The sequence below is a fragment of the Chelmon rostratus genome, chromosome 11 (assembly GCF_017976325.1).
Source record: "Chelmon rostratus isolate fCheRos1 chromosome 11, fCheRos1.pri, whole genome shotgun sequence".
In the NCBI taxonomy this organism is placed as follows: Eukaryota; Metazoa; Chordata; class Actinopteri; order Chaetodontiformes; family Chaetodontidae; genus Chelmon; species Chelmon rostratus.
This window is the reverse complement of record NC_055668.1, coordinates 26,374,170-26,387,403: the sequence shown is the minus strand read 5'-3', so window position 1 is coordinate 26,387,403 and position 13,234 is coordinate 26,374,170. Positions and strand designations below refer to the sequence as shown.

Sequence of the window (13,234 nt, the reverse complement as noted above, 5' to 3'; positions counted from 1 at the left end):
ACACAAATCCGTGCAGAAACGGGCGAGAAATGAAGCAGCGGCAGGATAAACGACACGGACCGGCTCGGCTCGGCTCGGCCCGGGTTCACACTCACCTGAGGGCCGACAAAAGCGCAGTGGAGTCCCGCTCGGAGTGAAGGACGGACGGACGCACTGCTGAGAGCTCGGAGCAAAAACAACGCAGGAGCAGAGTCCTGAAATCCACCAATCCTCCTCTGCTCCCCCCGCCCCGCTCCGCCTCAGCACGGCCCGGACTGCAGCGCCCGGTGCGCTCCCTTCATACACCGCGCTGCACCGGCGGGGCGGCGCTGCTGCGCTCCACTCAGCCCGGGGGGGTCTGTCTGATGTCAAACAACACGCAGGGATCAATAAAGTTTCATCTTTGGTCAGAACAATAATAAACATCAGTTTGTATTTGTTCATTATTTGTTTGTTTGTATGTGATCAATCAGAAAGTGATCAAAGTAGAGCAGAGGAAAAAGTACGTTTACCTCTGAACTACAGTAAAAGTATGAAGAGGCATAAAACCCAAATACCAGTAGCCCCAAAATGTACTTGAATGCAGGACAGTAAAAGTACTTCCAGTCCACCGCTGCTGTGAGACCTGCAGACCTCTGCCACTCAGAGGAATAAAACACAGAAGTCACAAAACAAGACGTCTAAAAGACTGAGTGAACTGAAATAACGTGATTAAATCGACTTTTTAAAAAGACTGAGCTGAATTATTGATGTGATTGATTATTAAACTGAGCTTTTCCATCTGTTCCTCGTGAATAACAGCTGCTGAGTTATTGATCTTATGTACGTGTGTGTGTAGTTTTGTATTGAAGCTGACAGTTTGGACTAGAAATGACTGAAAGATTCAATACAATCTGTATTTGTGTCAGTCGGGACACTATTGATTTCATCTGTATCTGAATATTTATTGATTTTTATTTTTCCTCAGTGAGTACTTTATAATCATTACTCTGTGTTTCGTTTTCTTGCTGTGTGACTGTTTGCTGGAGGCCTAAAACACTTTGTGTTTACTGATGAGTACACAAATAAAGTTTAGTACTAATATTATTAATAGTCTAGGAGCTGGAACACAGTAATTTAGGACTGCAACAATTATTCCCATCATCATCATCATCATCATCATGACTGATGTGAAACAGGGAAAACACATAATCACTGTTAGATAAGATGCAAACAGGTGTTGCTTTTATTGGATGAATGACTTGAATCATCAGTTAAACAAGATAAATTCATATGTTGTTCATCATGAGACAAAACCTGTTTCACAAAGTGTAAATTCATCACATCACATCTATGTGTGATCAATAATAAAGTTATTGGATATAAAAAGCACTTTATCGACTGATATCAGATTGATTCAGCTTGATTGATAAAAAAAACCTTTTAAATAACATTTTTAAACATTTGTTTGTGTCTATTTGTGTGTATTTCTTTGCTAGTTTATAATTAATTGGGGTTAATTTACATGACATGTGTTGTATAAGTAAGTATAACTCGTGTTTTTGTCACACTGGAGCAGATTAATAAACTGTTTTCTGCAGGTTAGAAACTGTTTCTGTTTGTTCATCTTTTATTCTGACTCAGTGTGCAGTTTCTTAACTAACTTCATTATTTCTGCCTGCTGTGACGATGCACTTTTACAGTCCATCCTGACCACCAGACTGTCTCCACCCCTCAAAGCTGCGATGGAATATATATGAAGCGCTTCCAGCTCCTTAAATCTGAGTGAGGCGGAGATTCAGCCAGCAGGGAGGAGGAGGTGGAGGCAGAGGAGGAGGAGGAGGAGGATGGGTGAGAGTCTGCAGAGACTGAACGATGCCAAACAGGCCTGACTCTGAAAAGTTGGGGATGAATGTGATCAAACAGACGGAAAATAGATGAAAATCGTCGGTTAATGTGTCGGCGATGCTTTGACGTGATGACCGGAAACGCTCCTCTGGTCTCTTCCCTCAGCTGCAGTGATGGAGATGTTTGAGCTCCATTTCCCATCAGGCCGCCTCCGTGAGGGGAAGCTTAACGCTGACCCTGCTCTTATCTCCACATTTTACACCACCACATCCTCCCAGTCCAGCAGACAGCAGAAATCCTGCAGCTCTCCCCCAGCACTCATCGTTAAAAACCTCCTACTCTGATGAATCATCAGACGTGAACTCCATTTGTGCATGTCAGCATCGCTTCGCTTCAGTCACCTCACGTTGACAGCAGGGAAGAGGACGGAGGCTGATTTGGTGATTTGCAGGTCAGAGGACGTCTAACGATGAAACTGGACTGCGTTTGGTTTGAGGTTTCCAGATGTCTGATCTGTCTGGTGTCACATTAAGTGAAAATGAATTCTCATCATGACTCAGCCAAGAGTCGGACATGTTTCACCTTGACCAGCTACAATCAGAAATACCTTTAATAAAGCAAGTAAACAAGAAGCACAGAGGTAAAAGGAGCTTTACAGACTTTCAGCTCGTTGTTTCTCTGCTCTGCTTCGCTCTCATGGCCTCGTTTCCAGAGAAGAAGCTGATTGCTTCCTGCTGAGCAGCAGACAGACCCAGTCACAGAGCAGCTGCTCAACACAGAGCAGCATTTAGCAGCTAAAGAGCTAAAGATATTAACCTCAGCAGCTGGAGGAGACCAAACACAGAGCTCAAAGAGAGAGAAAACTGGACTGACGTTCATCAGGTGGCACGAACATCTGACCTCTCCTGGTCCATGAACACCTTCCGCCTGGTGAAGAAGGCACAACAAAGGCTCCTTTTCCTCAGGAAACTGAAACGGGCTGGACTCTCCTCTCGGTTGCTCGTTAACTTCTACAGGGCCACAATTGAAAGCATCCTCTGCCTCAGTGTGACAGTGTGGTATGGCAGCTGCACGGCACAGGAGAGGAAACAACTGGCACAGGTGGTTAAAACTGCACAGGGCATCGTGGGCTGCCCCCTCCCTGACCTAGACTCTATATATGAAGGCCGGGTCAGGAAGAGGGCGAGATCCATCGCCACGGACCCCAGCCATCCGGGCCACGGACTGTTTGTACCGCTTCCATCAGGAAAGCGGTACAGGAACATCCACACCACCACTAACAGACTGAGGGACAGCTTCTTCCCCAGAGCTGTTAGAGCTATCACCTCCAGCAGCCCCTCACTGGAGTGAGAGACTGTGAGAACTGTGAACCACTGCACACCGCACTTTACACCTCCACCTCCACCTCCACCTGCACCTTCTGTGTACTTAACATATAAGTACACACACACACTTAACTAAATTATATACATTTTAGTATATTGGCACATTTCATTTTCATTGGCATATTTTATTGTCCACTGGTATATTTTATTCTGTTGGTACATATCACTGTGTATTTTTTTTTTTATTCTGTCGGTACATATCACTGTGTATATTTTATTCTGCTTGTATATTTTATTCTGTTGCACATTTCACTTCCATATTTTATTGTTTATTGTTTAGTATATTTTATTGCCTTAGTATATTTTCATTCTGTTATATTTTTAATTGCTTTTACAGATATTTTTATTGCATGTTGGTTTATTTTATTGAAGTTATCTTAATTTTATTCTTTCTAATCTTCTTATCTTTATCTGTTCCTAACATGGGGGTTGCAATGAAAATTTCATTGACATGTTCAATGACGATAAAGACTCTTGAATCTTGAATCTTGAACACGACTCCTCATCAGTCACCATGTTGTTCTGTTACCGTTTGTTAACGAGCTCAGCATATTTAAAAAGTGATGACATGTTAATGTTGTGTTCACTACTTGTTTTGGCTGAAACAAGTAGTAATTAATTCTATATATAATTGTAATTATATGTAGAATTATAATTAGAAATATATGATTGAAAGCTGAAAGAAGCACCACATGAAAGACGTTTGAAGTTTTTTTTAGAGAGGTCTGCACATTGTGATGTCGTGATAATCACGCAAACACTGAGAGCGATGCATTCAGGGTCTGAAGGACATCCAAAGGTCCTGATGTGCTGTGCACCAGTGTGTGTGTGTGTGTGTGTGTGTGTGTGTGTGTGTTGGCAGAATGTGATCTGGCCTTGAAGGTCTTTTTGGTCTATTGATGACACTCAAACACACACAGTTTGGCCAGTGCATGCATGTGTGTGTGTGTGTCGGGGGGGATTATCACTCAGATACCAGACACCATGTAGAAATGTCCAGCAGACCACAGCCATATTTGTTTTGAGGCAGAGGAGAGTGAGGAGAAGGTCAAAGGTCATGGAGGTAATTCCCATCATGCAGCAGCTGCCTGAGAGCAGAGCTGTGTGTTTTCAACCTGCTGCGCTTTATTTAGCTTCTGTCAAGACGTTCGAGAGGCGAATAATCCTTCAAACACTCAGCGACACGCTCGCAGTTCCCGAACAGTCCGACAACACTCACATCGTCTCGGACACACAGTGAAAGAAGGTTAACAAATATCTCGCGGTGTCTTTTAATTCAACCTTAAAGGACCAGTGTGCAGAATTTAGTGGCATCTAGTGGTGAGTTTGCAGATTGCAACCAGCTGAAAATCCCGGCTTCACCCGCCGTAAAAACGTGTGTGTTTGGTTTGGTTCAGGTTATTCTGCACTAATGAAAACAGAGCTGGGATCATCGTGTCCTCTCTAAACACTGGCCCTTTAAAACGTCTTTTCATGTTTGTTTGTTGTTTGTTGTTGTTGTTGATGTTTTTGTGAGTGTTTTGTCGTTTTGTTGTGACATAAACATCAACGTCCCAACAAATGCTGGTCACATGGTCTCATTCACAGCAGACACTCGATGACGATGACTCTGAACGATGTCAGTAACCCTCCTGATCTTCACTCCAGCGCCACCACGAGGCCAAAACCTCAAAGTGTAAATCTGAAACGAGCCAAACCAGCAGTATTTCTGGGGTGTTGAGCCTGGAGGAGGCGATACTCGGACTCAGATTTCTTGCAGAGGACAGAGGACACACCTGAAAGTAAAGACCTGTGTCGTCTGCGTACCCTCAGTGCAGTCTGACAGGCTGTTTCTGGCGGGGGGGCTTGCTTCATTTCACTCATCAGACATGAAATCTACCGCTGGTGAACAGAACGGAACAAAAGCTGCTGTTTGTGTTAAATGGCAGCGTCTCTTTCACAGAGGAGTTAGCCTCAACTTCAACATGTTGCCTGGTAACAGCTGGCTGTCAGCACCCACTCAGGTGTGTGTGTGTGTGTGTGTGTGTGTGTGACACGATGAATCAGACTAACTGTGTGGGCAGTTAAAGTGCCGGGCAGATATTCAGAGAGAAAATGGATGGATGGAGGAGAGGAAGAGGAGGAGAGGACATCAACTTTCCTTTCTGTATCTCTCCCGCAAACACTTCCAGACTGAGGGGCGTCTCTATGGCGACCACTACGGGATGCCAAGCCGGTTGCTGGGAGAGGAAGAGGCGGAGGAAGAGGAGGAGGAGGAAGGCGAGGTCGAGGCCGGTGGAGCTTTTCCAGCTTCTCCACAGTGATTGGAGTGTGTGGGTGGGCTCTCTCCCTCTTTCTTTCATTCTCTCCGAGGTCTCTCTCTCATGGCACCGCTGTGAGCGCGGAGGCGTCCGCATTATTATTTGCGGTGATATTTGCAGCCGATTCTGCAGCGAGCAGGAGAGGAAGTGTGAGAAGTGCTGCTGGGGGTGGAGGATGGGGGGGTTTGGAGCGTTCACGGACAGAAAGCAGGCTGGGAAAAGACAGTTTCCCATCAGGCCTGTGATGATCTCTGGCACAGAAACGTGCTTTTAGCTTCCAGATCCTTCTTGAAAAGGTTTTTTATGAGCTCAGGCCCTTCAGGTTCAGGTTCAGTGCAGCTCACCTGGACAGGTGTTTGTAACACCACATCAAACCTTCATTCAACATCCAAGAGAAAGAACGTCAGTGAAGAACGAGGAGGAGGTTTGCTTTGCTCAGGTGTGTTGATCTGGACCTGAATGTGAGCTTCCTGAGCTGATGATTGGTCAGTTTGGGTCGAGGCTTCAAAAGAAGGCTGTTTCCATCACGGCAGACGGTTCTTGCTTTGTTATAGCAGGAGTCCCATACCTCGAGACTGTGCACGTGAGTGAGACATGTGATCTGACAGCGCTGTCAGGTGAATCACGCCGGGCGGACGCAGAAGACGTCGTGTCACATCTGATCTGGTTCAGGAAAAACCGAGCCGACATAGCTGACATTCACGTTGTTGGGCTCAGTCGTTGCCTCATCATCTGATTACCTGATGAGGCAGCTGGAATCATGTGGCCTGTCAGGTGATGTACCTGTGGCGGCTGCAGGTGTGGTTCAGGTGTGACGACAGCGACAGAAGCGACAGTTTGTGTGAAAATGGCGGCTCGTGAAGAGGTTAGCATAGATGCTGCAGCAGCATCGGTTCCATCAGAGCCGGAGAGTTTTTCCTCAGTGGGAGAAGAGCTGAGAAGACTGAAGGCTCGCCCCTCTTCTGATTGGCTTCAGCTACATCACATGTTCGTTGACGGGTTGAGGTTGGCCTGCTCTCTCACCTCCGCACACCTGGACAATCAGGACAGTTTGCTGATGTTTCTGAAGCTTTGCGACGTCTGACGAGAACTTCTGATCTAATCTGCTGACTTAACAGATCTGAAGGTTTATCCAACGCCAAAACACGGCTCAGAGGTTTGTTCTCGGCTGTTCTGAGACACGTTCTCACACCTGTGGACGTCATCACAGCAGCGAGTGAGCAGAACAAATGTTCACATTCTGAAACTATGAAGTCACGAGAAAAGCTCAGAAGTTCAGATTTGTTAGAGGTTCGTGTCTGCTGACTGAACCATCTCCGTCATCATCCACCTCAGCTTCACCCTGTCAGTGAATGTCACACACACACACACACACACACACACACACGCAAACGCATACACACACGCAAACACACACACACACACGTGCACACGCACAGACACACACACACACACACACACACACACACACAGCTGTCTGTAGACAGTAATGTCTCGGGATGAGTTGGCATGACGACAAAGCGTCCACTCCTAACAGTGTATCCATGGAGAGCTGGTCCCTGAGCACACACACACACACACACACACACACACACACACAACCTGAGCTGCTCCTCAGTTTGCTTTTAACACAGAACCAGATGTTTTATGACAAAAATTGAATCTTTTTTAGTTTGTTTACTTCACATTTACTGCTGAATATGAGTTTAAATGCACACACACACACACACACACACTGCAGTAAACAGGAGCTCTGCTCCTGCTGTGTCAGGGCTTTTGTTCTAGTTGCCGTGGCAGCCGATCGGGGACTCTCGCGCTGTGATTTAATTGGATCAGACGACAGGTGATCGGGTCACGTGACTCTCCGTTATGTAACGACATCATCACCGGGGTGTGTTTGTTTACATCACAGTGACATACAGAGACGCGGTGATGAGTTCAGTGACGGTCGGTCAAAGCAGCGACCTGCTGAGGAGCCACAAACTGCATGAACCATCGTTTCAGACGTTTCACTCAGCGACTCTCAACTTTATTCATCACACTGGAAGTTAATGAAATGTAGCCGCTACACACACGAGTAAGTCAGTTCTGAAACAAACAGAGAAACGCTGTTTAATAATCTGGGAAATTAACCCCCTGGATTAAATTTAGGTTACAAATCTTGTTGTTCTCCTGGACTCAGATCTAAGACATCAACAAGGTGAGGGAAACTTCGTCTTCCCACCTTAGAAACAGCTAAAGTGCGAGCATTTATAAATCAAAGCGAAGCTGAAAAGCTGACTCGTGCCTTTATTTCTAGCCGACTTCTTTGCTGTAACGATCTGCTGCTGCTTTGTTGGAGGTTTGAAGCTGAAAGAAAATCAAGGCTGCAGCTCAGGAACACCTGCAGACACCAGGACGCAGCTCGCTGAGGATTTTTAAAAGAAGCGTTTCTTTTAACGAGCTCTGACTTCCTGAACAGGCCTTCGATGCATTCTATGAACTCTAGTTTATTCTATTACACACATCTCATGTCAGACTTCTGTACTTATTTTTATCTTGTTTTTACTGCTGTTGTGACGTCGCTCTTGTTCTTCATCGTGTTTCTTACAGTGATTCTTGCTCCATCTTTATTATTGGTCTTCTTTTTATTGTAAAGCTACATTTTTGTTATGAAAGGTGCTACAGAAAGAAGGTGTATTGTTGTTGTTATCATTCTAACAAAGTGTGAAGACGCTGTGACGGCAGTGATGAACCTGCTCTACAGCTGGAAACACTGCGGTGGGATTTTTCTTTTATTGTGAATGAAATCGTACCAGACTAACAGCAACTAACAGCTGCTCTCATCCAGAGGGACTGGACTCCTGAGTCCTCCTACAGACCGACTCCAGCTGCAGTCTTCGTCGGTACGGTTCACAGGAGCATCGACATGAGGTCTAATCTCTGATCTACGGTGAGTTCCTGCACAGCTCTGAACACCAGGCGGCTCTGAGGGTCTCTGCGCCCTCCGGGGTCGGTCCGACTCGCCGGTCAGAAGCGAGTCTTGAAGCCGGACAGCTCCAGCTTGTCGATGCTCCTCTGATTGCTGAAGGAGGCTCTGGTGATCCGAGAGGTTGGACTTCCTTCTTTACTCAACCACACCTTCCTGTGGAGGCAAAGAAAGAGAAGAAGAAGTTTAAACAACAGTGATTGTGTTGGTTTGTTCTGTTCACCGCGATGACAAACCGTCAAACAGCGTGTTGTGATGACTTTAAGCCTCAGCGTCATCATCGCGGTCCTCGCCGCTCGTGGGAAAAATCCAAAAACATCACAACCGGCCCGTCGTGGTCGAGCAGCATCTGAGGAACCGGGGGCATGATGGGAAAACGTAAACATTCCTGCAGCTAAATTTAACCCCGAGCACAAAGACTCGCCCGCTGCCGTACGACCATCTGACGTTCTGACGGTACGTTCGTGTTTGTGTGCGTAGATTAGAGGAGATTTCAGCAGATCAGGGTCACGTCCACGAAGCTGCACCGACTGAAGCTGAGCCAGAGAGAGAGAGCGAGGGGAGAGAGAGACAGGGGGGAGAGAGAGGGAGGGGGGGGGGGGGACAGAGAGAGAGGAGAGAGAGAGAGAGAGAGAGAGAGAGAGAGAGAACGAGCAAGAGAAAGACAGGGGAGAGAGAGAGAGAGGGGAGGGGGGGAACGAGCAAGAGAAAGACAGGGGGGAGAGAGGGGAGAGGGGGGAGGGGCAGAGACGGAGAGAGAGAGGGGAGAGAGAGAGAGAGAACGAGCACGAGAAAGATGGGGGGAGAGAGAGAGAGAGAACGAGCAAGAGAAAGACGGGGAGAGAGGGGAGAGAGGGGGGAGGGAGGGGAGAGAGAGGGGGGTGAGAGAGAGAGAGAGAGAATGAGCAAGAGAGAGATGGGGAGAGAGAGGGGAGAGAGGGGGGGGGGGTGAGGGGGGGGGAGAGAGAGACGGGGGAGGGGGGTAGAGAGAGAGGAGAGGGGGGGAGAAGAGAGAGAGGGGAGAGAGAGGGGGGGACAGGGGAGAGGGGGGAGGGAGAGAGAGGGGGAGAGAGGGGAGAGAGAGAGAGAGTGGGGGAGAGAGAGAGAACAAGCAAGAGAAAGACGGGGGGGAGAGAGAGGGGAGAGAGAGAGACTGAGAGAGAGAGAGAACAAGCAAGAGAAAGATGGGGGAGAGAGAGAGAAAGGGGGGAGGGGGGGAGAGGGGGAGAGAGAGACAGGGGGGAGAGAGATAGAGGGGGAGAGAGAGAGAGAGAGAGAGAGAGAGAGTTTGTGAAAGACGAGCTGTCCTACTTTTTCTTTTTTGGCAAAAAAAAAACTCCACTGACTGTCGACTGATCTGCTCTGTGACCTACTACTCTACTGTACACACACACACACACACACACACACACACACACACACACACAGACACACAGAGACACACACACACAGACAGAGACACACAGACACACAGACACACACACACACAGAGACACACACACACACACACACACAGAGACACACACACACACACACACACACACACACACACACACACAGACACACACACACACACACACACACACACACACACACACACACACACACACACACACACAGCTTAGTGTTAAGTCTCCAGCAGCTGGATGTTTGTTGGTTTGTAATCTGCTGTCGTTTTCCTCTAAAACAACACACTGATCCCAGTGATCCACACACTCGCTGTGCTTCTAGACTTGTGAGGACCCCCCCCCCCCCGCTGACGCTCTGTGGCCCCCGACTCTGAAGAGAATATCTCTGATTGTCACAGCCTGGGTCTTGTTTTTCAGCTGCATCTAACCTCATGCCTAAAGATTAAAGAGCCGCTCGATAAGACGCTCAGTTTCCAAAAGTTTCAGTCTGGAGCTCTAAAATGTGATTTTATCCTCAAAAAGCAACAAACCCCCCCAAACCAAAAGCCATCTATTAATACATCTGACACCTGCTACACCTGTCCATCCATCACACTTCCTCTTCCTCCTCCCAAACTCCAAAAACAGAGAGAATCTTCTGTTTCGTTTGATCTCTCTTTCTTTAGTTTGTTCATGTTTTCAAGCTGCTCGGCCTTCTGGGAAAAAGAGGAAACCGCCCACTCCTCACCTCCCACCACCAGCTCTCCCTCACCCTGTTTCTCTCCGCTCTTTCCTTCCATCTATTACTTCCCCTCCTCCTATATCGATCTCCTTGTCTCCTTCTTCCCTCCATCCATTACTTCCCTCCCCCCTCCGCCCTCCCTCTGCCCAGAGGAACAGCTGCTTCCTGTTTCCCAGGCTCAGCAGGAAGTGAGGTCGTGGTGAAAGTGGAGTCGACAGGAAGGACACGAGAGTGAGCGTGTTGACACGGAACAGATCCTCGACAGAATGGACGGAAATAGTAGAGAGAGAGAGAGTGTGTGTGTGTGTGTGTGTGTGTGTGTGTGTGTGTTCTAAGGCCCTTTGAGGTAAAAAATGATTAATTAGCTAATTAAAGCAAACACAAAGCTGAAATCAGTGTTTATTTCCTTCTTTGATCACATCAGAGAGCCTCGATCCAAAAGTCCAAACACAGGACTCGATCTCCTGATCCAGAAACTGAAACTGTGTGACCCCACCTCAACTCCTCAGGTTCACACTGAGCTGATCCAAAGGGTCTGGGTCAGTAAACTCCACCCGCCCGGTGCTGCGAGGACATGAAAACACACCACACCCTGGTGACATCACTCCGGCCGGACAGAGAGGACAGAACAAACTGAGCCTCGGTTTCATTATTGATTATTGATCATTAACAGTCAGTTTGTGAGACCAGCAGAGGAGCCACAGTCTGCTGTGATGTGTTCAGGATCTGGTCTCTGAGTGTTTAGACTGAATAGAAAAAGGCCACAAATCACATTTAATGAGGAGGGAAAGCTTCAAGGTAAAGAAGGTAAAGGGCGCCACCCAGTGGCTGAAACGGTCAAACACAGCAGTGAAGCGGTGAATGGAAATCAAAGCTCAGACCGGACTGCGGTCAGGGATCAGGTTGCTCTGTTCTCGTGTGCTGTGACTGTTGTACTCACATCTCCTCCACCATGTCGGCAGGACCCTGGACCTGCCCCACCACCGTCCCACGGAAGGTGTTCTTCACCCAGCCCACCAGGCCGAGCCGCAGACCCTCCTTCTCTGTGTACTGCAGGAAACAGCGAAGGTTTCTTATCATAACAAAGCTGAACGACACAAAGAAGAGAAACACACTGTCTGACTGCCGAGCAGACTCTGAATCAGAAAGGCAGATCTGGACTGTAAACTTGGTTCAGAAGAGACCAGAACCACCAGAGGCCAAGACCCTCTCAGCTGGAGGGACCAGGCTGATGGTCAGGTGGTCTGACGTGGTCTGAAGAGCAGTCAGGTCCTGACCTAATGTCCCCCTTTCTGGGCTCCGGTCTGTCCCACTGTGACATTGATGGTTCTCTTGATGCCACCTGAGCCCTTTCTGTGAATCTACCCACAATTCATAGCGCTCTAACATTAAAGACAAGGGTGTAGAAATACTACTTTTTACTCCACTACATTATCTGACAGCTTTAGTTACTAGTTACTTTTACTAATTATGAGTCTTTTTCATGAAAACATATGAAGAGTTTATAAAATCTAATGTTTTGTTATAAATTAAACTACAGCTGAAATGATTAGTCCATTAATCGATTCGTGACAGATAATTAATGATCCTCTATAAAAAAAAAATCACTGATACCATCATCACATGATGGTATCAGTGATTTTTTTCCACTCAGTACATTTACTTTAATACTTGAAGTACATTTTACTGCCTATACTCACATACTTTTCCTGCAGTAAGAGAATCCACCTCAAACTGACCATAACAAAAACTTTAGCTGGTCCACACGTTAACATCTTATTGATGAAATCTGAAAGATCCCAGATTTTCATTTGAAGGCCCCACAGGGTTATTTCACAGCTCAGCGTTCGGTTTGCAGCTCGTTGCAGCTTGTTGCTGAACTGAAATGTAGTTTTGGTGGTAAAGCGGTGACACAGGAGACGTCAGGCGGTGATGAGACCAGACAGCCTCAGAGAAACTCACCATTCTGAAACAGACTCCTGTCAGAGAGTGAAAGAGAGAAAATCAGTTTCAGTGTGCAACTCTGCATCAGAAGAGCAGGTTTAACATCTGATGTTCTTATTTCCACTGAGTGAAACGACCAGAACAGACAGACAGAACAACCCGAGGCTGCAGGAAGGGGGGGTGCAGCAGCAGAGCTAAATTAAGCAGCAGTGGATCAGTTTACAGTGTTCACAGAACACAGAGGAAGAAGAGGAAGACGAGGGAGGAGGCTAAACATACGGACCCTGAACGTGACCGTAGATCTCGAAGTCCACCGAGGCTAGTTTGGTTCCTGCCGGTTCACCGTCAGACATCCTGAGAGGCAGAAAGCTGTCCCTTCACCGGACGAGGGGGCTGAAGGACGAGGGGCCGCTGCCCGGGCTCTCTCTCTCTCCGGCCCTGCACCTCTCTGCACCAACATGGTCACGTCTTCCTCCACAGTCTTTAAAGGAAACTCTCACCACCATCCCCACTCAGGATGCCCAGGCTGTGCTGCTGGTCTTTGTAGTCCTTTAAAACTACAAACACTGTGTTGCTATTCATATTGACAGATATTAAGTTCTCCTGCTCACTGACCCGACACGTTCCAGCTGAGTCGTTCTGATCGTGGTTCAGTGTCGGCTGAACTTTCTGCTGCATTCAGGCACCGCAGGACCAAATGC

At 47.4% G+C, this 13,234-nt stretch overlaps 2 protein-coding genes across 2 annotated transcripts in view; both read right to left on the bottom strand.

The window, feature by feature from the left end:
- The window catches only part of LOC121614350 (spectrin beta chain, non-erythrocytic 1), a 97,626-nt gene extending 97,440 nt beyond the window's left edge, over positions 1–186 (bottom strand). The window contains exon 1 of the mRNA XM_041948169.1: positions 96–186. The gene's annotated coding sequence lies outside the window, so the exon portion shown is untranslated. The remainder of the gene's footprint in view (positions 1–95) is intronic.
- A 7,445-nt stretch (positions 187–7,631) lies between these two features.
- On the bottom strand, positions 7,632–12,956 carry LOC121614139 (acylphosphatase-2-like). Its single transcript, XM_041947929.1, has 4 exons — positions 12,817–12,956; positions 12,552–12,568; positions 11,530–11,639; positions 7,632–8,615 (listed from the first exon to the last, which is right to left on the bottom strand). The coding sequence occupies exons 1-4, from the start codon at positions 12,884–12,886 to the stop codon at positions 8,501–8,503; spliced, it is 312 nt and encodes a 103-aa protein (XP_041803863.1). The 5' UTR covers positions 12,887–12,956; the 3' UTR covers positions 7,632–8,500.
- Positions 12,957–13,234: the final 278 nt, after the last annotated feature.

Bases quoted from the DNA above. Each gene is read 5' to 3' on its own strand.
- LOC121614139 (XM_041947929.1), bottom strand. From the start codon at position 12,886: ATGTCTGACGGTGAACCGGCAGGAACCAAACTAGCCTCGGTGGACTTC. The intron at 8,616-11,529 runs GTGAGTACAACA...TTGCCTCCACAG, and splicing joins GCCGACATGGTGGAGGAGAT to GAAGGTGTGGTTGAGTAAAG.